At 56.0% G+C, this 25,330-nt stretch overlaps 2 protein-coding genes across 2 annotated transcripts; both read right to left on the minus strand.

Moving 5' to 3' along the window:
• Positions 1-340: 340 nt before the first annotated feature.
• PHKG1 (phosphorylase kinase catalytic subunit gamma 1) lies at positions 341-9,787 on the minus strand. Its single transcript, XM_038759453.1, has 10 exons — positions 9,609-9,787; positions 7,039-7,270; positions 6,038-6,213; positions 5,724-5,778; positions 4,621-4,686; positions 3,212-3,375; positions 2,968-3,058; positions 1,665-1,818; positions 1,466-1,591; positions 341-842 (listed from the first exon to the last, which is right to left on the minus strand). The coding sequence occupies exons 2-10, from the start codon at positions 7,119-7,121 to the stop codon at positions 597-599; spliced, it is 1,161 nt and encodes a 386-aa protein (XP_038615381.1). The 5' UTR covers positions 7,122-7,270; positions 9,609-9,787; the 3' UTR covers positions 341-596.
• A 2,095-nt stretch (positions 9,788-11,882) lies between these two features.
• CHCHD2 (coiled-coil-helix-coiled-coil-helix domain containing 2) lies at positions 11,883-19,211 on the minus strand. The gene is made up of 6 exons (XM_038758860.1): positions 18,999-19,211; positions 14,600-14,685; positions 14,393-14,515; positions 13,185-13,431; positions 12,640-12,808; positions 11,883-12,205 (listed from the first exon to the last, which is right to left on the minus strand). Exons 1-6 carry the CDS (start codon positions 19,209-19,211, stop codon positions 12,195-12,197), a joined length of 849 nt encoding a protein of 282 aa, XP_038614788.1. The 3' UTR covers positions 11,883-12,194.
• Between the last annotated feature and the right edge of the window lie 6,119 nt (positions 19,212-25,330).

The raw sequence follows: 25,330 nt of genomic DNA on the forward strand, positions 1-25,330 counted from the left end.
CCCATGATCACAGGTGGGAGTGCTCTGGGCTGGTTGGAACTGCCCCCGCCAAACCAGCCCCGGTTTGGAGGCCATCTCCACGTCCCCCAGCTGGCTGGGCTCGGGGAAATAACCACGCCACCTTGCAAGGGTGTGGCCGGCAGCCTGGGGCGGCGGGGGCGGGGGGCGGCACTGCGAACTGTGTGAGATCCACCTCTCCAGGGCTTTGGCACCCGCGTTGGTGCCGACCTGAATGGACTCTGCCCTCTGGTCTTCTTTACGGGCCCGGAATTTTTGAGTTGGTTCGGCCCTTGGCGTGCAAGCCCAATTTTTGTGTTTTAATTTTTGATTAGTTTCCACATGTCTTGAACTTGGTCTTTTACTTGCCATAAGCACTTGTTCGGCCCCTCCCTACCCCACTGTCTGGGCGCGTGGGCTTCCCTATCCCCCATCTGTTTTTCTGTTTCAGCCTCCCTATCCCCCGTCTGGGCGTCTACCTCAGCCTCCCTATCCCCCATCTGGAGGTCTGGGCCTCCCTATCCCCCATCTGGACGTCTGGTCCTCCCTATCCCCGGCCTGGGCGTCTATGTCTGCCTGCCCACTCTCCGTGCTGGTTCTCAGCAGGCCTCCTCTGCCAGGGCCAGCAGCATGGCCTTGGGCGTGTTCTCAAACAGGGCCGCCCGGTTCTGCTGCTGCCCCTTCTTGACCCAATGGCCGTAGATGCGGAAAGCGCAGGCGTCGATGAGCTTGCGCAGCGGCTTCAGGGCGTAGGGGTCACGGATGACGATGGCCCGGGTCACGGGCTTTGCCCTGCGGTACTGGTAGTAGATGCGCACGGCGGCCCGGACAGTCAGCGCCATCACCTGAGGAGGTGGGAGGCGGGGGTGGCCCTGAGGAGGCAGGCATAGGCAGGCTCCCCAAGGCCAGCCTGGGCCTGCCGTGGGTGGGAGCGGGGGTCTCTGAAGTTGCTTCTCCCTCCCCAACCAGCACTGTGAGGAATGTGTGTGTTTGGGGGGGGTCCCCGAGGTTGTCATGGAAACGAAAAACCAGAAATGAGCCTAAAGGGCAGCCTGAGGGATTAAGCATAGACAGAATGAAGGCTGTTTCCGGCTCTTCAACCTCGAGGAACAACTCTCCCTGGCAGTCTTTACCCGCAGGTGGGGTTCTTGTCATGGCAGCCGGATGGTTAGTTGTGTTTCTACCTGAAGGCAGGGGGATAGACTGGATGACTTTTCAAAGGCCCCTCTTTTCCTGGGCACCTATGTCCTCCGGGACCCATTACAGGGACTCCAAAGTTGGGAGCCCCAAGTGGGACAAGGACTGTGTCCAACCCAATTTGCTTGTATCCCCCACAGCGCTTAGAACAGTGCCTGGCACATAGTAAGCCTTAACAGCTAGCAAAATGACTATTAACCCTAAACCCCGAGGCCGGGCAATAGGGTCCCGGTGTTCCGGCCCCCCGCCCCGCCTGTCGGTCCGTACGAACCTTGAACTTGCGGAAGGGACTGAAGTGTCGCACCTCCTGGGCCACGTACTGCTGGAAGAAGGGGTGAGCCAGGGCCTCCTCCGCCGAGCAGCGTCGCTGCGGGTTCACCACCAGGAAGCGGGAGATCTGCAGGGGTCGGGACCCTGGTTACTCCCTGGATGGACTCGGTGGCGTCCCTTTCCCGCCCCCCTCGGCCTACCAAGTCCTTGACTGTGTCCGAGCGGTCGTCCCACTCCGGGGAGCCGAACTGGTAGTTGCCGACCATGATCATGCGCAGCATCAGCATCTGCTTCCGGTGCCAGAAAGGGGGGGACCCGGCCAGCAGCGTATACATGATCACCCCCGTGCTCCACCTGGTTGGGGCGCCGCGGTCACGGGGGGCGGTGGGGGGGGGGGGGTCAACCTCAGAGCAGGGGACCGGGTCATCTCATCGGGGTGAGAGGGGGGTGGCATCAGTGGGCTGAGCCAGGGGATGGCATCACTGGGGGATGGGATCACCGGGGGGCTGAGCTGCCAGTCCTGGGGGCTGATAAGGGGGTGGTACCCCCAGGAGGCTGGGCCATAGGGCGGACAGTGTTGTAATGGGGATGGGGGGGGCAGCCAGCCCTGGGGTTGAGGGGGCGGTGTCACTGGGAGTTGAGCCAGGGATGGTATTAGAGAAGCAGCGTGGCTCAGTGGAAAGAGCCCGGGCTTTGGAGTCAGAGGTCATGGCTTCAAATCCCGGCTCCACCAATTGTCAGCTGTGTGACTTTGGGCAAGTCACTTCACTTCTCTGGGCCTCAGTTACCTCATCTGTACAATGGGGATTAAGACTGTGAGTTCCCCGTGGGACAACCTGATCACCTTGTAACCTTCCCAGCGCTTAGAACAGTGCTTTGCACATAGTAAGCACTTGATAAATGCCGTTATTATTATTATTATTGGGGGGCTGAGCTGCTAGAACTGGAGGTGGGCTCATTGGGAGGCTGAGCTGTGGGGCGGGCGATGGCGTCACCCAGGGGGGCTGAGCTGCTGACACTGGGGCTGAGGGGGCAGCACTGGGGGTGACAGGAAAGAAGCAGCAGACGAGGCCCCATCTGCTCTGGCAAGATACCAGGCACTTCCAGCCCCTCTTGTCCCAAATCCTGGACATAATAATAATAATGATGGTATTTATTAAGCGCTTACTATGTGCAAAGCACTGTTCTAAGCGCTGGGGAGGTTACAAGGTCATCAGGTTGTCCCACAGGGGGCTCAGTTTTAATCCCCATTTTCCAGATGAGGGAACTGAGGCCCAGAGAAGTGAAGTGACTTGGCTAAAGTCACTCAGCTGACAATTGGCAGAGGTGGGATTTGAACCCCTGATCTCTGACTCCAAAGCCCGGGCTTTTTCCACCGAGCCACGCTGAGGGACATGGGCCTGTCCAGTTTATTCCCATCCACCCACATCCCCTCCTTCCTCTCCCAGCCGTTCCCCAGTCTTCCCTTGGTCCCTCTTTGCCCCTCCCTCTGCAGCTACTCACAGGTCCACCTCCTTCCCGTAGCCCCGGTGGTTCTCGTCCATGGAGCACTCCAGGATCTCGGGGGCCAGGTAGCTGGGGGTGCCACACACCTCTGCCCGGCAGGAAGGTGTTGGGAGGTGAAAGGAGGTGGGGGCTACCGGGTCCCTCCAGAAAACCCACCCAGACCCCACCCTCTCTCCATTGCGACCTCAACCTGCCCTCGGAGCTGGAGGCCCGTCCACCTCGGTGCCGTTCTCTCGCTCACCTCGGAGCCTCACGCCCTGGGCCAACTGGCAGGAGAAGCCGAAGTCGGTGAGTTTGATGTTCATGTCGTCATCCAGGAGGATGTTCTCGGGCTTGAGGTCCCGGTGCACGATGTTGAGGGAGTGGAGGTACTGGACGACTCCAAGCAGAGCCCGCATGATCTTTCTGGGGGTCGGGGGTGGGCAGATGGTGGGGCAGGTTGGGTGAGGAAAGAGTTATCCGGGAGGTGTCGGAGCATACTGGGATAGGAAAGGGTTATCTGGGAGGTGTTGGAGGTGTTAGAGAAGCAGCGTGGCTCTGGAAACAGCACAGGCTTTGGAGTCAGAGATCATGGGTTCAAGTCCCTGCTCTGCCAATTGTCAGCTGTGTGACTTTGGGCAAGTCACTTAACTTCTCTGGGCCTCAGTTCTCTCATCTGTAAAATGGGGATTAAGACTGAGCCCCCCCGTGGGACAACCTGATCACCTTGTAACCTCCCCAGCGCTTAGAACAGTGTTTTGCACATAGTAAGCGCTTAATAAATGCCATTATTATTAATATTACTATTATTGGAGCATGTTGGGTGAGGAGAGGGTTATCTGGGAGGTGCTCCTGATGAGGGAGCTTCCTGTTTCCAGGGGGACCAGCTCCCCCATGAAGGAGCTAATACTGGGGATACCAAGAGAGAGAGAGAGAGACTCTGGCTGGCAACAGTTGAAAATTGAATAGGGACCCTGCAGACAGAGGTGGAGCTGACCACCTGTTAGCTGACCTGTGGCTTCCTTATTAAGAATAATAATGATGATTGTGGAATTTGTTTAGCGCAAACCATGTGCCGGGCACTGTTCTAAGCACCGGGCTGGATACAAGTAAATCGGGTTGGACACAGTCCCTGCCCCACATAGGGCTCGCAGCCTTAATCCCCATTTTATAGATGAGGTAACTGAGGGGCAGAGAAGTGAAGTGACTTGCCCAAGGTCACACAGCAGACAAGTGGCGGACTTGTCCTCCTGACTCCCAGGCTTGTGGCCTCTCCACTAGGCCACACTGTCTCAGGCGGTGGTAAAGAGGACAATCTACTTGAATATTTGTGCCAAAGGGCTTTCAAGTATGAGCTCTTGCTACATGTGGCCAGCAGACTGAGGGGGCAGAGAAGGAAGGGAAGGACGTTGCATGTCTCCTTGGGCGACACTCCCATGACCCACCTGGAAGAACGTGAGCCCTCCGGGGACAGGATCGCGGGGCTTTCTACAGTGTCGTTCTTTGGACGTCATGCTGAGGGACCCTAGCACTTCTGCATGGTCCATGCCTGCTGTAGATGCTCTCCCCAGACCCTCAGACACACACTCCCACATTCCCACACCTCCCCCAGAGGATGGGGTGACGGGGCTGGGGGCTGCTGGGGCCCGGGCCGTGGCCTCCTCCCCTCACCTGGTTTCCTTCTCACTCAGGGTGACCTTCTCGGTGAGGTAATCGAACAGCTCTCCCCTCTTCATCCTGCCCGGGCCACAACCTGGTCACACCTGCCCAGTGCCCAGTCCCCTCCCCCCCAGGCCCTGGAGCAGAGCCTCTGGTCTGCCCCCTCTCCCAGGGCAAGTGCCTGCCAGGCTGGGTACTGGAAGTGGGCAGAAGGAGGTGGGAAGAGGCTCTGTTCAGTGAAGAGCTGAACAGGGACAATCTGGCTCTCCTGGGAGCACTCCTGTGCTGCCCCGGGAACATTCTTGCGCTGCCCTGGGAGCATTCCTTCACTTCCCTTGGAGCTCCTCAGCCTGGATGAGTAGGGGGGCATGCAGTCTCACCTCAAAGCATCGAGGACTCAGGAATATTGGGTGAATGTTGGCGTTTGGGCCCCGCCCCCCAGTTCCCACAGAGAGGAGGGAAGTGGCTGGGGAGGACTTGGTGGTGGAGTGCTCCTCTGGGTTTGTCTAGTAGGACTGCACTCCTTCCCCCACCCCGATCCTTGCAACTTCTGGGAGGAGGACTCACACTGAACCCCAGCCCAGGAACCCCTCCTTGTCTTCCCAGGTCCAGGGTCGGGGGTGATCTCACTATGAGGCTTGGCCCCTGGAGTGTGGGGACCATCCTTTTCCCTTCCACCATTCCCTGCCCTTCCACCAAACTGCTGCCACAGGTGCTGAGGCAGTAAGAAGAGGAGTCCCGGGACGAGTTCCCGGCCAAGGTTAGATAGTCGAGCCTGGGTTCGGGGACCCTGGGTGCTGGAGTGGCTGCAGTCAAGCTCCCACCAACTGGGATATGTCAGGAGGAGAGGGGTCATGGAGTCTTTCCCTGAGTACACCTGGGTTCTCTGCCAGGAGATTGGGTGAAGGGGTCATGGACTCATCCCTGGGGATGTGTATTCCTTGGCAGGGGCCGGTGGAGCAGGGAGATGGGGCGGACAGTCCCGGACGCATCCCTGGGGACATGTCTGCTTCCTGCCAGGGGTCGGGGAGCAGGGAGAGAGGGCGGGGGGGCTCACGGGATCATCCCTGGGGACGCACGTGTCCCTGCCGGGATCCGGAGAGCTCAAAACTCACAGGTCAAATACGAGGAAGAAGAAGGTGTTGGTCTCGTATGTGTCCTTCAGCTGGACTGCAATGGAAAAGCTGACTGGGTCACTAGACCTCTGGGTGAGGGCAGGCACTGCCCAACCAGGCCTCCGGTGGGGGTTTGGGGGACGAGCTTCAGGGCGTTCCCCCTCCCGGCGCCAGGACGACCCCCCCACAGGGCTGGCCGGGTCTCAGGTACCCACTGATGTTGGGGGTGTTCCCCCTCCCGGTCCTGGAATCCCCCGGGAGGCCGAGAGACCGCCCTTCGCCCCCACAGGGCCACCCAGGGCTGGAGCACTCACTGATGTTGGGGTGTCCGGAGACCTTGTGCAGGATATCAATCTCCTTGAGGGTGGCCTCGCGCAGCTCCCGGACCTCGTCCGGCTGCAGGTTTCCCGCCGTGATGTCGATGATCTTCACCGCGTACTCCTGGCCCGTCGGCTTGTAGATGCAGCGGCGCACGACGCTGCTCACGCCCCTGAGGGTCGGACGACCCTGTTGGGGCTTGGGGCCGGCGGGGGTTTGGGGACCGGAAGGGTGGGGGTGCGGGGCAGGTGGAACAGGGGGCTTTTGGGGGAGTCTCTGTGGTTAGGGCAGGGGCCGGGGGCCGGAGCAGCCCTCCCGGGCGAGGAGGTGGCCAGGCCGCCGGCCTCGGGGGTGGCCGAGCGGAAAGAGCGCGGGGCTGGGAGGTGGGAGACCTGAGTCCTAATGGCCGAGGATGAAATAACCCGTTCCCCTCTCCCCCGACAGTGAGCCTGTGAGGCGTAGGGAATCTGAGAAGCAGCGTGGCGCAGTGGAAAGAGCCCGGGCTTTAGAGTCAAAGGTCAGGGGTTCAAATCCTTACTGCCAATTGTCAGCTGTGTGACTTTGGGTAAGTCACTTAACTTCTCTGGGCCTCAGTTACCTCATCTGTAAAATGGGGATGAAGACTGTGAGCCCCCCATGGGACAATCTGATCACCTTGTAACCTCCCCAGCGCTTAGAATCAATCAATCAATCGTATTTATTGAGCACTTACTGTGTGCAGAGCACTGTACTATGCGCTTGGGAAGTACAAGTTGGCAACATGTAGAGACAGTCCCTACCCAACAGTGGGCTCACAGTCTAAAAGAACTGTGAACAGTGCTTTGCACATAGTAAGCACTTAAAAACACTATTATTATTATTATTATTATTATTATTGGAGGCAGAAGTCTTGGGTAGATCACTGCTAAGCTGTGCCTGGTGGGATGGGGAGGGGGCTGCTGGAGCCTGGGCTGGGAAGTGGGGATGGGGGTTAGCATCGGGGGGAGGGGGTCCTTACCTCCCCAGGATCTCCTTGGGTTCATACTTGGCGTAGAAGCCCTGGGCGGATGAGGTGTCAGGAGGACTTTCTTCGCGGGTCATGGTGCCTCACTGGTCACCCGGCAAGACGCTCGCCGTGGAGTCAGTGACCCCACGGAGGCCGGGGCCAGAGTGTCAGGGGCTCGATAGGGGAGGGTGACAGAGGGCTTGGCTGGACCCAGATGGGCCTGACAGGTTCCCCCGGCGCGGCTCTGAACGGGGACAAGATTGATCAATGTTGGATTTACTGTGTGCCTTCCTTTGTGTGGGGCTCTGTACTGAGTACTTGAGAGACCACAACGGCCAGTAGACTGGATTCCTGCCCTCGAGGATTCTGCAGTCCCAGGGAAGGAGGAGAGGCCAGGCCAGGAAGAGGGAGGGGTTTCCAGGGCGGATGGGCCCTCAGCCTGAAGGAGATAATTACCCTGAGGTGGGATTTTGGTCAAGGGGAAGGTAAGGAATTTGGAGGCGGTGTTAGTGTCTCTGCAACCCCACCCCACTCTTGGCTTCCTGGACTGGACCCACGGAGCTACCCATCCCTGGTTTAGCACAGCCCGGGCGGCCCCAGCCCACAGTCCACCAGCTACCTGCAGATTGCCCATTCCTGAGCCACTGGTCCCGGCAGTGAGATCTCCGGGCTGGGGTAGATGGGGCTGCGGGGAGGGCAGGTAGACCCATGGGGCAGGAAGAGGGCAGGCCCAGGGGGCAGGGGGTGGGCGGGGCTCTGGCTCGTCATTTCTTGAACAAGGATGCAGAGACTGCTGGCCTTGGTCCAGCCGGGTTCTGGGGGCCCAGGTTGGCATCGGCCGATGCCCCCTCCCAAGGACCCAGTCTGGGGTTCCCGTTTCTCCGGGCGTTCAGACCGGAGTGGATCGGGGGAATCAGAGGGAGGGTGCAGACCTGACTGGGGTCCTTCGGGGTGAGGATTGGGAGACCCCGGCCAGGACTGCAGTTTTGAGATTGAGGCGGGCCCATTCCTGGAGCCCATTTCCAGCGGCCGTTCTCGTCCCCTGTTCCTGGCACCGGTCAGACCGTGACCTTGTTTCCAGGGACTGAGCAGAGTGAATGGGGAGGGGCATTGGCCCTGTTTATTCAGAAGCCCCAACAGCACCCTGAACCCTTCGAGGGGTTCAGTTTGGGCTGGGTCGCCCCTCCCCCCCAGGAGCAGAGAGTGAGGGACAACGCTAGGCGGAGGTCTGTCAGAGGGAGGGACACCGGTCTCTCCTCCCTGTCCCGGCGGCTGGCCCGGGTCAGCCCCACCCCCGGCAGAGCCCTGGGCCGGAAACTGCTGACCGGTCAAAACTTTCCCCAGCAGCTGCTCCCGGAGGCCCGGCCTGGTGCTTGGTAACCTGAGGAGGATTTGGAACACCAACTCCAGCCTCACCGGCCTGGGTGCCCCCCGCCATGGGCCTGGGTGCCCCCCGCCATGGGCCTGGGGTGCGTGCGTGTGTGGAGGGGTGCTGGGCAGCCCCTGCCGCCTGCCTCACGCCTCACTCGCTGCAAACCCAGTGCCCGACCGGCTGGCCACTGCTGAAGCCCACGACTCGTGAAACTTCTCTCGACCTCGGCACCTGGCTCAATCGCTGTCTAACGCGCTCCTGCCGGCCCATTGCAGCCGCTGCTCCCAGTTCCCGCTCCCCTTCTCATTCCCCAACCTGGTAAGTCCCTGCTGGGCCTGGCCCAGGGAACGGGCCGGGGCCCTCGGGCCCACCCTCCCGCCGGGTCTCCCCTCCCCCGCACAGCCCATTGCAGGTGACCTAGAATTTCACCTCTCATCCCCAGCTCCCACACGACCTTAGCCGGCCACTTGACGGTCACCTGTCTCTGAGGGCTGCTGACTGCTCAGTCCCTCGCCTTGCCCTGTGACCAGACCACTGGACCATCTGTCCTAGCTAGGCCCTGGCTGGTCCGCCTCTTCCTCCCACCTCCTGGGATCGTGGGATCCTGGTCTTCCCTTCAGGGCAGATCCAGGTGGGCTGGGGCCTGGGACCCCCTGGCAGGTACTCCCAGCCCGCCCGCCCCGGAAGGCCAGGGTCCCTCCGGCTCGGCCCCAGGCCCCCACTTCCTGTGCCAAGTTGCCCATAGCCCACCTCAAGCCGGTCCGAGGGATAAATTGATCTCAGTTTAGTATTGGCTAAGTGCTTTCTATGTGCCAAGCACTGTACTAAACACTGGGGTAGATGCAAGATAATCTGCCAGACACGGTCCCTGTGCAACACGGAGCTCCCAGCCCAGCCTAAGGGGAAGGAAGAACAGGGATTTCAACCCCTTTTTTACAGCAGAGGAAACAGAGGCCCAGAGAAGTGAAGTGACCGGAGGTCACACAGCAGGTAAGTGGAGGAGTCAAGATGAGGGCCATCTCCAGCACAGCCCCTGCCCTCTCCCACCTCTACCCTTCCCACCCATGCAGGGAAGCCCCCAGTTAGCCAGGTGTCCGCGAAAGCTGGTTTCCCACCCCCCTCCGCCCACCACCCCACCCCATCCCAGTGGCATGCTCCACCGGTACAGGCACTGGGGCCCACGGAGCGTCCCCAGCCGTTAGGCACTCACCTGTCCCCCCGGGGATGTCTCGTCGTTGGGCCAGGCCCCCGGGTTGGGGGACGGAGGCCCTGGGGACCCTTCCACACCCCTAGGAGCTTGGAGATTTCCCCCCTGTCCCACCGGCCTGCTCTCCCGGGCGCTCTGGGTCAGTGCGGACCAGGAGAGCCAGAAATAGTTTGCAGTCCCAAACCGGGAGCCCGGCCAGGCGTGGCGGGGCCGGGGGGAGAGGGGGACAGGACAGTGTGGGGGGGACTGGGGGACGGGACGGGAGGGTGGGTGGAGCCTGGGTTTTCTGGGAGAGTGACCTCAGTGGGGTTGGGCTTCAACCCTTTACCCTTATCCTGCCGATGCAGGAACACCACACTCCGTACAGGAGGAATGGTTGGGGTGGGGCTGGGGGTTAAAACCGCCCATTCCCACCCCCCCGCAAGCACACACACACACTCTCACACACTCTTCCACGCAATCTACCCCCACTTCACTGTTAGATATTGGAGGCCGGGGATCACATCTATTGATTGTACAAAGTGCTCAGCACAGTGATCATATTGTACTTCCCCAAGCACTTAGCGCAGTGCTCTGCACACGGTAAGTGCTTAATAAAGACCGTTGATGGATTGAGCTTAGGTGAACTTCACCATCAGTGGTCAAGTATGAAGGGCAACCATTACTCCCCTCTCTGTCATTTTAGTGTGTTTTCTACTCCGACAAGCTTGTCGGCAGGGATCACTTCTACCAACTGTGTTGTATTGTACTCCCCCAAGAGCTTAGTATAGTGCTCTGCACCCAGAAAGTGTTCAACAGATACCATTGATTGATTAATAAGCTTTTGGAGGTGCAGGGCCGTCTTGTACCTCTTGGTACACTCCCAAGCATCTTCTTTCCTCTCCCCCTCGGCCCCCTCTCCATCCCATCTTACCTCCTTCCCTTCCCCACAGCACCTGTATATATGTATATATGCCTGTACATATTTATTACTCTATTTATTTATTTTACTTGTGCATATCTATTCTATTAGTATGTTTGGTTTCGTTCTCTGTCTCCTCCTTTTAGACTGTGAGCCCACTGTTGGGTAGGGACCGTCTCTATACGCTGCCATCTTGTACTTCCCAAGCGCTTAGTACAGTGCTCTGCACACAGTAAGCGCTCAATAAATACAGTTAATTGATTGATAGTGCTTAGTGTTTGCCTCCAGCAGGTAAATGTTTCTGACAACGAGATCAACGGTGCTGGAGCACTAAACCTTCCGTCCGGCTGCATCGGGGTGTCTGCTACAGTTTCCAACCAACGCCTCGTAAACCTCACTGACAGGGTGCTGGGTAGTTGGTGCCTTCCCCAGACAACACCGTCTCTTCTCCAGGCGACGATGACAGCCCAGCCGGCGCTCCTCGGCCAGGTCGGTGAGTTACTGTGTTTGAATTTTTGAAAGAACAGCTCTTTGGACCAGTGTGATCAATCTAGCTGCAACCTCCCGGTCACCTCAGCCTGGGGCTTTGTCATCAGAATGGCCCAGCCAGACCCTCTAATTCTCCCTACAGTGACCAGCCCAACCCCAACACCCCTAACTCTTCCTTCATGAGCCAGTTCAAAAACCACATCCCTGGATCTGGGTCCCTGCAGTGGTTCTGACCTCACAGCTCCCTATGTCACCGAGTCCCGCTGTTTGTTCTGAAGCCGAGTGCCTTCGGTTCTCGCGGATGGCCCTCGCCCTGGTGGGGTGGGATTTGATGTCCACCCTCTTCATGACTTTGTGGACTTTGGTCACGTTCGTGTCCCCCCCACCCACCAGGGCCTGCTTCTTCTGAGTGAGGATTCCTAGGATCCGCAAACTGCTCCATCTTCCTAAGCAACCTGACCACCGGGCACCAGGTCTACTAGCCAAGGAGCAAGCACCAGAGCGGCCCCCAGGAGCCCAGGCAGGGACAAACCCTAATGCTCACCGTGGCACAATCTTGGCGTTTTTAATGGGACCCCTCCCGTGTGCCAAGGGCCCCATACTCACCACTTGGGAGAGTCCAGTTGAGTTTGAGGCCGGGGTCCTGCCCGGCGGAGCCTGGTCACTTGGAGACACCGGTTGTCCTCCTGCTTAGGGATCAGCCTCCCCCTTCCCCCACCCACCGCCCGTGCCAGCCTTTCTCCTCACCAATTTATGGCCCTCCCTCCCTCCTTCCCATAAATCCATCCCACCCCAACCTGAAGCAACACGTCCTACGCTATCAAGTCACCCACCACACTGCTTGTCACATAGGCGCTTAAATACCATTCTTTAAAAACAAAAACACATCCACAGAGAAATCACTTTATTTAAGGAAGTAATTATAATTTAAATGTGTTTTCCATCAACAGTTATATCAGGGCAAAGCATTACAATGAGATCACATTAACCCTATCTACCCAGCCCCAGCCTCTTCCAAGCGATGGATCAACTCCTCAGTCCCCTGGGGCGCTGGGCTCTGAGACACAGCCTAGTGAACGGTGAGGCAGATTCACTGGTAAAACTGCAAACATCTATTATCATTTACAATCGATTCTGTTTTTATGTTAGCGAGATTGGTCTTCAGCGTTGGATTCTTGGTCTTCAACTGAAGATCCTGCTTAGGCCAAACCTATGCAAAACAGAAAGGTAACTGCATAACTGGAGAGTTTGGGCATGAAGGGAGGGTGCAGTTTGGTGACAGGTCACACCTGAGGGGAGCCCCAAACCCACCTCTGCCCCTGGGGAAGCAAAGCAGAGCGGTAAAGACCACCCCTCCGCCGCTTCCCAGAAAGATTAAACTCCAATCCAGCGTGGTGATACCTTTCTCTGGCTACTGAAGTTGGTTGGGCCTTAAATTGATGCTCTTTCATCATCTCGCACTGAACTAGAGTTAAGCCTCAACTATAAGGCCCTCCAAAGCCTCCTCACAACTGGCCCCAGATCTTGTGGAGATGTCAGGCTGCGGGGGCGGACAGCAACCTGGGCGAGCTCCCTGGGCCCACCCCAGACCCGGCCCCCAACCAACAAGGCCTACACCTTCCTTTGGCCAGATGGGCTACTCACCGTTTGCAAACCGGCACTGCTTAAGCACCTCGCTGAAGCCTTCACACAGCTTGAGGTCCCCCTGGTTCTGGGCGCATTCCAGGAACTGCTTCATCTCATAGTGGCAGGGGCTGAACTGGGTCTGCTGCTGTGCCGCCTGGTAGGCTGGTGGTTGTGTGCCCTGGGGCTCCTGCCAAGAGAGGGGGCTTCACCCGGTCACCATACCCTCAACTTTAAGCAGGAAGACTCGGGGCGGGGGGGGGGGCGATATGTAAAGCCATTATTGCTCCCGACAGTGGGAAAAGGGTTTTTTCAGTCTCCTGCGGGGGCAACCTCAGTTACTGCGTGCTTACTGTACGCTGGGCACCGTTTTAGAATTCAGAAGAACTTACCGAGCAATCGGATTTCAATCTATCGTATTTGAGCTCTTACGGTGTGCAGAGCGCTGTACCAAGATCCAGCAGATTTGCGGGGTCCCCAAGGCCTTCTGCCGGGGTTTAGGGTTGGGGGATGGAGACAAAGCACGAGGGGGACCGGCCAGGGCGACGGGTCCCGGGCCTTCTCACCTGGTAAGTGATGTCGGGCTTGGCGGGCTCGGCTCCGCCGCTGCCGCCGAAGCCTCCGGTGAGGGCATGGCCCAGGGTGTGGCCCACGGCCGAGCCCACGGCCACGCCGGCCGCCGTGGTGGCCATCTGGGCCATGAGGCCGGGCTGACGAGGGGCGGCGGGCGCGGCCACGGCGGCCTGCGGGGCGGGGGCCGGGGGCTGGGCGGCGGGTGCGGGCCGGGCGACGGCTCTCATCGGCGGGGCGCGGCTGCGGGACACAAGGCGGGGGGTCAGGGCCCCGACGGGGCTACTCATTTACCGTTATGCCTGCTTGACTTGTTCTGAGGTGTATCTGTACCTCTAATTCTGTTTATTTATACTGATGCCTGATAACTTCTCTGATGCCAGAGAAGCAGTGTGGCTCAGTGGAAAGAGCCCGGGCTTTGGAGTCAGAGGTCACGGGTTCAAATCTCGGCTCTGCCAATTGTCAGCTCTGTGACTTTGGGCAAGTCACTTCACTTTTCTGTGCCTCAGTTCCCTCAGACTGTGAGCCCACTGTTGGGTAGGGCCTGTCTCTATATGTTGCCAGCTTGTACTTCCCAAGCGCTTAGTACAGTGCTCTGCACACAGTAAGCGCTCAATAAATACGATTGATTGATTGAAGACTGTGAGCCCCCCGTGGGACAACCTGATCACCTTGTAACCTCCCCAGCGCTTGGAACAGTGCTTTGCACATAGTAAGCGCTTAATAAATACCGTTATTATTATTATTAACTTGTTTTAATGTCTGTCTCCACCCTCCCAGACCGTAACCCGTCGTGGGGAGGGACTGTTTTTCTTTGTTGCTGAACTATAGTGTCCCAAGCGCTCAGTACAGTGCTCTGCACACACGAATCGCTCAAAAATACGACCGAACGAACAGGGCCCGAGCGGTGTCACCCGCTAGCAGGCCCCGGTTAGTGCGCGGTGATCCCGGCCCCGCCGCGTCAATGCGGCCGCAGCCCCCCGTTTCCCCGGAGGCGGGGGGGGGGGGGGGGGATCAATCAATCAATCAATCGTATTTATTGAGCGCTTACTGTGTGCAGAGCACCGTACTAAGCGCTTGGGAAGTACAAGTTGGCAACATCTAGAGACGGCCCCTACCCACCAGTGGGCTCACAGTCTAGAAGGGGGAACATATCAACAATCAATCAATCGATCGATCGATCAATGCGGGGGCGTCCGCTCACCTGGCCGGGGGGGGGCACCCGGGAAGTGCGGCTTCGGCTCCCACGCGGCATCGCGGCGGGCTGATGGCGGCGGCGGCGGTGGCGACCAAGGACGACGGCAGCGAAACAGATACAGACCGGGATCTGCCAATCAGCGGCCTCCCCCACCGCCTGTGGCCAATCGGCGGCCTCCCCCACCGCCTGTGGCCAATCGGCGGCCGCCCCCACCCCCACTGGCCAATCAGCGGCCAGTCCATCGCCGGGAGCCAAGCGGAAGGCACCGCCGCCGCCGCCCGGGGCCAATCGGAGGCCGCCTTCGTCGCCCGGGGCCAATGAGCACGGCTGGAGAGGCCCTTCCCTTCCCGCCTCCCTCCCCCTCAGCGCGCCGTGAAGGTCACTGGGAAGAAGGGGGGGCGGGGCGGGGCGGGGCGGGGCGTGACGGAGGCGTCGCGGGCGCGCGAGCTTGACGTTGGCAGCCGGGTGGGGCTCCACGTTTTGGGGTTTTTTTAATAATCATCATCATCATCATCATCATCATCATCAATCGTATTTATTGAGCGCTTACTGTGTGCAGAGCACTGGACTAAGCGCTTGGGAAGTACAAGTCGGCAACATCGAGAGACGGTCCCTACCCAACAACGGGCTCACAGTCCAGAAGGGGGAGACAGAGAACAAAACCAAACATACCAAGAAAATAGAATAAATAGAATAGATATGTGCAAGTAAAATAAATAAATAGAGAAATGAATATGTACAAACATATAGACATATATAATAATAATAGTAGCATTTATTAAGCGCTAACTCTGCCCATCTGCCAAGCTGACTCTCTTCCTCCTTTCAAGGCCCTACTGAGAGCTCACCTCCTCCAGGAGGCCTTCCCACACTCAGCCCCTTCCTTCCTCTCCCCCTCCTCCCCCTCTCCATCCTCCCCATCTTACCTCCATCCCTTCCCCACAGCACCTGGATATATGTATATGTGTCTGCACATATTTATTACTCTATTTATTTTACTTGTACATAGCTATTCTATTTTATTTTGTTAGTATGTTTGGTTTTGTTCTCTGTCTCCCCCTTCTAGACTGTGAGCCCGCTGTTGGGTAGGGACTGTCTCTATGTGTTGCCAACTTGGACTTCCCAAGCGCTTAGTACAATGATCTGCACACAGTAAGCGCTCAATAAATACAATTGATTGTAAAGCACTGTTCTAAGCGCTGGGGAGGTTACAAGGTGATCAGGTTGTGCCACGGGGGGCTCACAGTCTTCATCCCCTTTTACAGATGGGGTAACTGAGGCAAAGAGAATAATAATAATAATAATTGCATTTATTAAGCACAAACTATGTGTAAAGCACTGTTCTAAGTGTTGGGGAGGTTACAAGGTGATCAGGTTGTGCCACGGGGGGCTCACAGTCTTCACCCCCTTTTACAGATAACTGAGGCAAAGAGAACAATAATAATAATAATGGCATTTATGAAGCACTAACTATGTGTAAAGCACTGTTCAAAGCACTGGGGAGGTTACAAGGTGATCAGGTTGTGCCACGGGGGCCTCACAGTCTTCACCCCCTTTTACAGATAACTGAGGCAAAGAGAACAATAATAATAATAATGGCATTTATGAAGCACTAACTATGTGTAAAGCACTGTTCTAAGCGCTGGGGGGACACAAAGTGATCAGGTTGTCCCACGCGGGGCTCACAGTCATCATCCCCATTTTACAGATGAGGTAACTGAGGCAAAGAGAATAATAATAATAATAATAATAGCATTTGTTAAGCGCTATGTGCAAAGCACTGTTCTAAGCGCTGGGGGGACACAAAGTGATCAGGGACTGTGAGCCACGCGGGGCTCACAGTCATCATCCCCATTTTACAGATGAGGTAACTGAGGCAAAGAGAAGTGAAGTGACTTGCCCAAAGTCACAAAGCTGACAATTGGTGGAGCCGGGATTTGAACCTGTGACCTCTGACTCCAAAGCCGGGGCCCTTTTCACTGAGCCACACTGCTTCTCAGTATTTCATTCATTCAGTCGTATTTATTGAGTGCTTACTGTTTGCAGAGCACTGTACCAAGCGCTTGGGAAGTACACATTGCAGCATTTTGGTGAGTGCTTACTGTGTGTCAAGCACTGCTTTAAGCGCTGGGGTAGCATGAACCAGCTTGGCCTAGTGGCCTTGGAGTCAGGAGGTCATGGGTTCTAATTCCGACCCCGCCACTTGGCTGCACTGTGACCTCTGTAAGTCACTTCACTTCTCCGGGCCTCAGTTCCCTCATCTGTAAAATGGGAATTGAGACTGTGAGCCCTCTGTGGGACAAGGACAGTGTCCAGCCTGATGATCTCTGTCCGCGCTAGCGCTTAAAACTGTGCTTAGCATATAGTAAACGCTTAACAAACACCCTAATTATTATTATTAGATACACTTTAACCAGGTCGGACGCAGTCCCTCTCCCACAGGGGGCTCACAGTCTAGGAGGGAGAACAGTGTTCTTCACTTCTCCGGGCCTCAGTGGCCGGAACACAAAGCCACAAACCGGCATATAAAATGATAGAATCCTCCTCTGTAAATGATGATTTAGGCTTTGTCCAGACACAAAGTCTTTGGGACGGACACCCTGCCCGGAGGAGTCCATTATATTGCTAGTGGTTTTCCCGGCGCCCCTCGTTAGGTGTGGTGGGCCAGTCCTTGGCAGTTGTGGTCCGGCTCGCGGCCCCTTTCAACCAATCAATCAATCAATCGTATTTATTGAGCGCTTACTGCGTGCAGAGCACTGTACTAAGCGCTTGGGAAGTCCAAGTTGGCACCATATAGAGACAGTCCCTACCCAACAGTGGGCTCACAGTCGGCTTCAGCTCCTGAGGCCACGTTTATTGAGAAAAACCGGTTCCTCTCCTGCAGGGCAGATCCCCTTTAAGGGGCACTTGTGACTGGACAAATAAGAAGGAGATTAACCACTATGCCACATGGCGTAATGGGAAGAGCCCGGGCCTGGGACTCAGAAGGTCATGGGTTCTAATTCCCGCTCCTCCACCTGTCTGCTGGGTGACCTTGGGAACGTCACTTCATTTCCCTTCATTTAGAGAAGCAGCGTGGCTCAGTGGAAAGAGCCCGGACTTTGGAGTTAGAGGTCATGGGTTCAAATCCCGGCTCTGCCAACTGTCAGCTGTGTGACTTTGGGCAAGTCACTTGACTTCTCTGGGCCTCAGCTCCCTCATCTGGGAAATGGGGATTAAAACTGTGAGCCCCCCGTGGGAAAACCTGATCACCTTGTAGCCTCCCCACGGCTTAGAACAGTGCTTTGCACACAGTAAGCGCTTAACAAATACCATCATTATTATTATTATTTCTCTGGGCCTCAGTTACCTCCTCTGTAAACTGGGGATTGAGCTTTGCACACAGTAAGCGCTTAACAAATACCATCATCATTATTATTATTTCTCTGCGCCTCAGTTACCTCCTCTGTAAACTGGGGATTGAGCTTTGCACACAGTAAGCGCTTAAGAAATGCCATCATTATTATTATTATTTCTCTGGGCCTCAGTTACCTCCTCTGTAAACTGGGGATTGAGACCGTGAGCCTCATGTGAGACGGGGACTGTGTCCAACCCGATTTGCTTGGATCCGCCCCAGCGCTTAGTACAGTGCCTGGCACATAGAAAGCACTTTTCAAATACCTCAATTATTATTATTATCATTATTCCCACTTTGGTTGCTCCTTTAATCAGCAGTTCCGGGGAAGGACCCAGGCCGGGGGTGTAGGGGGACGGGCTCAGGGGATGAACAGGTCAGAGGGAGGACCCCCAACGGGACTTTCATGGGCTCTGCCCGCCACCGCCGCCTCCATCGCCTGAGGCCACAGCACCTGTATATATGTATATATGTTTGTACATATTTATTCCTCTATTTATTTATTTATTTTACTTGTACATATCTATTCTATTTATTTTATTTTGTTAAGATGTTTGGTTTTGTTGTCTGTCTCCCCCTTCTAGACTGTGAGCCCACTGTTGGGTAGGGACTGTCTCTAGATGTTGCCAACTTGTACTTCCTAAGTGCTTAGTACTGTGCTCTGCACACAGTAAGCGCTCAATAAATACGATTGATTGATTGTTGGGTAGGGACTGTCTCTATATGTTGCCAACTTGTACTTCCCAAGCGCTTAGTACAGTGCTCTGCACACAGTTAGTGCTCAATAAATACGATTGATTGATTGGTTGATTGATTGATTTGGTCGGGTCCGCTCTGCGAGCCGCAAAAACGAAAGGCCAAGTGGACCCGGGGAGCGAAGGCGACTTCGGCCCCGGGCCCGCCTGTAGCCGCCTGCGGGCAGCGTGGCTCAGTGGAAAGAGCCCGGGCTTGGGAGTCAGAGGTCATGGGTTCGAATCCTGCCTCCACCGCAAGTCTGCTGTGTGACCTTGGGCAAGTCACTTAACTTCTCTGAGCCTCAGTTACCTCATCTGTAAAAATGGGGATGAAGACCGTGAGCCCCACGTGGGACAACTTGATCACATTGTATCCCCCCCCAGCGCTTAGAACAGTGCTTTGCACACAGTAAGAGCTTAACAAATGCCATCATTATTATTATTATCTCGGTGGCCGCCAGGGGGCGAGCTTGGGGAGCCAGACCATCTCGGCGGCCGCCAGAGGGCGAGCTGGAGTAGCCAGATCATCTCGGCGGCCGCCAGAGGGCGAGCTGGAGTAGCCAGACCATCTCGGCGGCCGGCAGGGGGCGAGCGTGAGTAGCCAGACCATCTCGGCGGCCGCCAGGGGGCGAGCTGGAGTAGCCAGATCATCTCGGCAACTGCCAGAGGGCGAGCTGGAGTAGCCAGACCAGATCATCTCGGCGGCCGCCAGGGGGCGAGCGTGAGTAGCCAGACCAGCTCATCCCGGCGGCCGCCAGGGGGCGAGCGTGAGTAGCCAAACCAGCTCATCCCGGCGGCCGCCAGGGGGCGAGCGTGAGTAGCCAGACCAGATCATCCCGGAGGCCGCCAGGGGGCGAGCGTGAGTATCCAGACCAGCCCATCTCGGCGGCGGGCGGTGCCCTCCTCTGGGGGCGGGGGGCGGGGGCCCCCTCACTCACTCAATCGTATTTATTGAGCGCTTACTGTGTGCAAAGCACTGGACTAAACGCTCGGGAAGGACAAGTTGGCAACATATAGAGACGGTCCCTACCCAATAGCGGGCTCACAGTCTAGGAGGGGGAGACAGAGAACAAAACAAAACATATTAACCCTACCTCACCTCCCTTCTCTCCTTCTCCAGCCCAGCCCGCACCCTCCGCTCCTCTGCCGCTAATAATAATGATAATAATGGCATTGGTTAAGTGCTTACTATGTGCAAAGCACTGTTCTAAGCGCTGGGGAGGATACAGGGTGATCAGGTTGTCCCACGTGGGGCTCACAGCCTTCATCCCCATTTTACAGATGAGGTAACTGAGGCCCAGAGAAGTTAAGTGACTTGCCCAAGATCACACAGCTGACATGTGGCAGAGTCGGGATTCGAACCCATGACCTCTGACTCCAAAGCCCGGGCTCTTTCCACTGAGCCACGCTGCTTCTCTTCGCTAATCTCCTCACCATTAGGCCTCATTCTCGCCTGTTCCGCCGTCGACCCCCGGCCCACGTCATCCCCCTGGCCCGGAATGCCCCCAATCCCTCTGCCCATCCGCCAAGCTAGCTCTCTTCCTTCCTTCAAGGCCCTACTGAGAGCTCACCTCCTCCAGGAGGCCTTCCCACACTCAGCCCCCTCCTTCCTCTCCCCGTCGTCCCCCTCTCCATCGCCCCCATCTTACCTCCTTCCCTTCCCCACAGCACCTGTATATATGTATATATGTTTGTACATATTTATTACTCTATTTATTTGGTTTTGTTCTCTGTCTCCTCCTTCTAGACTGTGAGCCCACTGTGGGGTAGGGACTGTCTCTATATGTTGCCAACTTGTACTTCCCAAGCGCTTAGTACAGTACTCTGCACGCAGTAAGCGCTCAATAAATATGATTGATTGATTGATTGATTGATTGAAAAGGGCGGCTAAGAGGGAATGATGCCCCAGCCCCATCTCCCCGCATCGGGGCTCCGGGCGGCTCAGCCCCACTCGGTCCGTGTTGGGAAACAGCATGGCCTAGTGGCTAGAGCACAGACCTGGGAATCAGAAGGTCATGGGTTCTAATCCCCCATCCGCCACATGTCTGCTGTGTGATCTTGGGCAAGTCACTTTACTTCTCTGGGCCTCAGTGACCTCATCTGTAAAGTGGAGATTAAGACCGGGAGCCCCATGTGGGTCAGCCTGATCCTCTTGTATCTCCCTCAGTGCTTACAATAGCACCTGGTCCATAATAAGCGCTTAACAAATGCCGTTATTTTTATTCTCTGGACCTCAGTTACCTCATCTGTAAAAAATGGGGATTAAGGCTGTGAGCCCAATGTGGGACAGGGACTATGTCCAACCTGATTAACTTGTATTGCCCCAGCGATTAGAACAGTGCTTGACACTTAGTAAGCTCTTAGTATTATCAAATGTCATGAGGTCTTTTCCGATTCATAGCGCCTCTGTGGATATACTTTCTCCAGAAAGTCCTGTCCTCTGCCATTAGAGAAGCAGCGTGGCTTAGTGGCAAGAGCCCGGGCTTGGGAGTCAGAGGTCATGGGTTCTAATACCGCCTCCGCCACTTGTCTGCTATGTGACTTTGGGTAAGTCACTTCACTTCTCTGGGCCTCAGTTCCCTCACTTGGTAAAATGGGGATTAAGACTGTGAGCCCCACGTGGGACAACCTGATGACCTTGTATCTACCCCAGCGCTTAGAACAGTGTTTGGCACATAGTAAGCGCTTAACAAATACCATCATTACTATAATTATTGTAATCCATAATCTTGCTAATGGTTCTTCCATTATCACTGTTATGGTCCCTGTCCACCTGCCCCCTCGTTGACATTCCTGCCTCTTACATGTGCCTTTTGTAAGCGCTGGGGTAGATACAAGATAATCAGGTTGGACACAGTCCCTGCCCCACATGAGGGTCACACTCTTATTCCCCATTTAACAGATGAGGTAACTGAGGCACGAAGAAGTGAAGTGACATGCCCAAGGTCACATAGCAGACAAATGGTGGAGTCAGGATCAGAACCCACGAACTCTGACTCCCAAGCCCACGCTCTTGCCACTAGGCCATACCGCTTCCCACAATCTAAGAATAAGGAGTGAGGGGCCTCGGTGAGGGACATGTCAGTAGAGAAGAACACAAATACAGAAGACGGAGAGGAGGATGACCACAAAAGGAGAAGCGGGGTTTCCCGCTCCTGTCACAGCGCAGAACGGCAGTCAGAGAATTCCCAGCTGTGGCGATGGCAGGGACCCACCCCAGCATTCCCCAAATCGACTTCTCGCTGCGTCCGGGTCCGGGCCGATCCCGGGCCGGAGCAGGGGTCGATTGGAGTCACGGGTCTCCCACGTCACCTCCCTTTTCTTTAGACTCGTTATCAGTGCAAAGTACCCGGCTGATTCTGCACGGCAGTTTGCAATCGCCGCACACCTGCGCGGGATTGCATCTCTAGGGCACCGTCTACCGAGCTGAGCAATAGCGGAAGGGCTGGCTTTAGGACTTTGGATGATGGGCTCAGCCTGGTGAGTTGGAACAACGTGGCCTTAGTAGAAAGAGCCTGGGCCTGGGTAGCAGGGGAGTCGGGTTCTAATCCAGGCTCTGCCACTTGCCTGCTGGGTGACCTTGGGCCAAGTCACTTCACTCATCTGGGCCTCTGAATCTTCATCTGTAAAATGGGGATTCAATACCTGTTCTCCCGCCCCCTTACACCGTGACCCTCATGTGGGACAGGGACTGGGTCCCAAATGATTATCTTATACCTACCCCAGCACTTAGTACAGGGCTCGGTTCAAATACCAAGAAAAAGTTCCCAACTCTGTTGTATTGGACTCTCCCAAGTGCTTAGGACAGGGCTCAGCCCCTGACTTTCCCATCACTGTAGATGGCACCACCATCCTTCCTGTCTCACAAGCCCATAACCTTGGCATTCACCTTGACTCCTCTCTGTCATTCAACCCACATATTCAATCCATCATCAGATCCTATGTCTCACCCACACAACATCGCTAAAATCCACTCTTTCCTCTCCATCCATGTTAATACAATCAGTCATCCTATCTCTCTTGGATTACTGCATCATTCTCCTTGCTGACCTCCCAAACCGCCTGTCCCTCCTCATTCCAGTCTATACTTCACCCTGCCGCCCAGGTCATTTTTCTATAGAAATGTTCAGGACATGTCACCCACCTCCTCTAAAAACTCCAGTGGTTGCCCATCCACCTCTGTATGAAACGATAACTCCCCACCGTTGGCTTTGAAACATTCCATCACCTTGCCCCCTCCTACCTCACCTCACTTTTCTTCTTCTACATCCCAGCCCGCACGCGTCGCTCCTCTAGTGCTAACTTTCTGTGCCTCGATCTCCCCTATCTCGTTGCCGACCCCTAGCCCACATCCTACCTCTGGCCTGGAATGCCCTCCCTCCTCAGACCTGCCAGACAATGACTCTCCCCCTCTTCATAGCCTTATTGAGGGCACATCTCCTCCAAGAGGCCTTCCCAGACTCAGCCCCACTTTTCCTCACCTCCCACTCCCTTCTGCGTCACCCTGACTTGCGCCCTTTGCTCTTCCTCCCAGCCCCACAGCACTTATGTTCATATCTGTAACTTTATTTATTGAGAAGCAGCGTGGCTCAGTGGACAGAGCATGGGCTTGGGAGTCAGAGGTCATGGGTTCAAATCCCGGCTCCGCCAATTGTCAGCTGTGTGACTTTGGGCAAGTCACTTCACTTCTCTGGGCCTCAGTTACCTCATCTGGAAAATGGGGATGAAGACTGTGAGCCCCACGTGGGACAACCTGATCACCTTGTATCCTCCCCAGCACTTAGAACAGTGCTTTGCACATAGTAAGTGCTTAACAAACGCCATCATCATTATTATTATTATTTATTTGTATTGATGTCTGTCTCCCCTCTTCTAGACTATAAGCTGGTTGTGGGCAGGGAGTGTCACTGTTTATTGTTGTATTGTACTTTCCCAAGCACTCAGTACAGTGCTCGGCACATAGGAAGCGCTCAATAAATATGATTGAATAAATGAATGAGTTGGGGAGATGGGCACTGGCCAGTCTGAGCGGGGCCCAGGCAGAAGGTGACAGAGAGCCCCCTTGACCCTTCCCCCCGAGACTTTCCTGCAGTTTGCCCTGCTCTTGCTCTCTGGGGGCTCCCAGACGGGAAACTGGAGGATTCGGGGCCACAGTAATGGCAGATTGGGCACCGAGTGGGGCCGAAGCAATGAGCTGCACATCCCGAGCTTTTCCTGTTTCCCTTGCAACCTCCCGCCTCTCTCTGATCTCTTGTTGCTGGGCCACCGTGAGAGCCTCCACGGTCCAACTTTCCTCCCTCCGATTCCTCCCTTCCTCTTCTCTTCCCCTTCCCCCAACTCCCAAACAAAGGACTTGATGATGTATCGGTGCGCCCGCCGGTGAGTCATCCTGCCCTCTGAAGGCAAAGTTCAGTTTCCTTGGCCAGGTGGTGATTCTGTGATTTAACTGGAAAGTTTTAGGCCCAGGCCAAGTGGCCTTTGGCCCCGCAGCCCTATTGTCTGTGCCATTGCCTGGAAGCGGTGCTCGGCTTGTCCCCATCTTCCCCTGGGCCCGCACCTCGGGGAGTCCCCTTTTGGGTTCCTTTCCACGCGCTCTCTCTCGTCTTTCCGGTCCCGTTCTCTCCCCGAGGCAATGCTTGCTTGCCTGCTCTTGGTCAGAGCGCTGTCCCCTCACCCAGTGCTCAGAAACAAACAGGGTCTGGTGACTGGGGCCTCAGGGTCCCTTGGTGCCCTGGCTCCTGGGCTCTTTCTGAGTGGCCATGGCCACGGGGGCCTGTTGTGCCACAGCCCCCGGTTTCCATGATGCCGTGGCTCCTGCGCCCCGTGGTGCCACAGCCCCTGGGTTCCGTGGCAGGTCATTTGGGACACGGCTCAGCCCCGATAGCCTTTGCCCCGATTACAAGCAAGGAAGAGAGGCTCCAATAAGCTGGAGTCCCGGCTGCATTCGAGAGCTTGCCCAAGCTGGGAGTTGGGAAATGCTGTCAGCCAGAGGGCGGAAGGCCGAGGACAGCCTGCCCGTTTGAGGAGTTGAGGGCGAGATTGCTCAGATGTGCAGCCCACCTTGGACCGTGTAAAGTTAAATGGGACAAAGCCTTTGACCTCTTCTCCTTGCACCTCTCAGAAGAAGGCACCAGGGCCCCTTTCCCACCTAGCACCCTGAACTAAGCGGCAAACCACCTGGCCTGTTGACTGAATGCTCCTGTTCCGCTGCAGTGTGGCAGTGGGTCAGTTTTGGGTGGCTGAGTCTTTTGGGGGTCCCCGTGACTGTGGGTCCGGGAGTCCTGCCGTCCCCTGAAACACCGGCCCTCCTAGATACCCTCATCTCTGAAACCAGCTTGTTTATTATGATCTGCACACAGTAAGTGCTCAGTAAATATGATTGAATGAATGAATGAATTATGGGCAGGGAGCCTGTCGACCAATTCTGTGGAATCGGAGTCTCCCAGGTGCTTAGTACAGTGCTGTGCACACAGTGAATGCTCAAAAAATGCCACTGAATGAATTCTCCACCTCTCGCTGCCATTTAGCTCAGCCACTGAGCTGGATGCTAAATCTCGCCTACTTCTCCTCAGTCAATCCATCAGTTGTATTTATTGAGTGCTCACTTTGTGCAGAGCACTTACTAAGTGCTCGGGAGAGTACAATATAACAGTGAGTTTACAGCCTAGTTGGGGGGGCAGATATGAATATAATGAATATAAATCAATAAATTACAGAAATATGAACATAGTAAGTGCTCAGTAAATATGACTGAGCGATTGGTATGGACATAAAGTGCTATGGGGCTGAAGGAGGGGTGAATAGAAGGTGCAACTA

The sequence above is a fragment of the Tachyglossus aculeatus genome, chromosome 17 (assembly GCF_015852505.1).
Source record: "Tachyglossus aculeatus isolate mTacAcu1 chromosome 17, mTacAcu1.pri, whole genome shotgun sequence".
In the NCBI taxonomy this organism is placed as follows: Eukaryota; Metazoa; Chordata; class Mammalia; order Monotremata; family Tachyglossidae; genus Tachyglossus; species Tachyglossus aculeatus.

Bases quoted from the DNA above. Each gene is read 5' to 3' on its own strand.
- CHCHD2 (XM_038758860.1), bottom strand. From the start codon at position 19,211: ATGATCTGGTCTGGCTACTCCAGCTCGCCCTCTGGCAGTTGCCGAGAT. The intron at 14,516-14,599 runs GTGGGGGCGGCC...GCTGATTGGCAG, and splicing joins CCGCTGATTGGCCAGTGGGG to ATCCCGGTCTGTATCTGTTT. The intron at 12,809-13,184 runs GTGAGAAGGCCC...CTCTCTTGGCAG, and splicing joins AGCCCGACATCACTTACCAG to GAGCCCCAGGGCACACAACC.
- PHKG1 (XM_038759453.1), bottom strand. From the start codon at position 7,121: ATGACCCGCGAAGAAAGTCCTCCTGACACCTCATCCGCCCAGGGCTTC. The intron at 6,214-7,038 runs GTAAGGACCCCC...TCCGACCCTCAG, and splicing joins CCCAAGGAGATCCTGGGGAG to GGGCGTGAGCAGCGTCGTGC. The intron at 1,819-2,967 runs GTGAGTAGCTGC...CGCCCCAACCAG, and splicing joins TACGGGAAGGAGGTGGACCT to GTGGAGCACGGGGGTGATCA.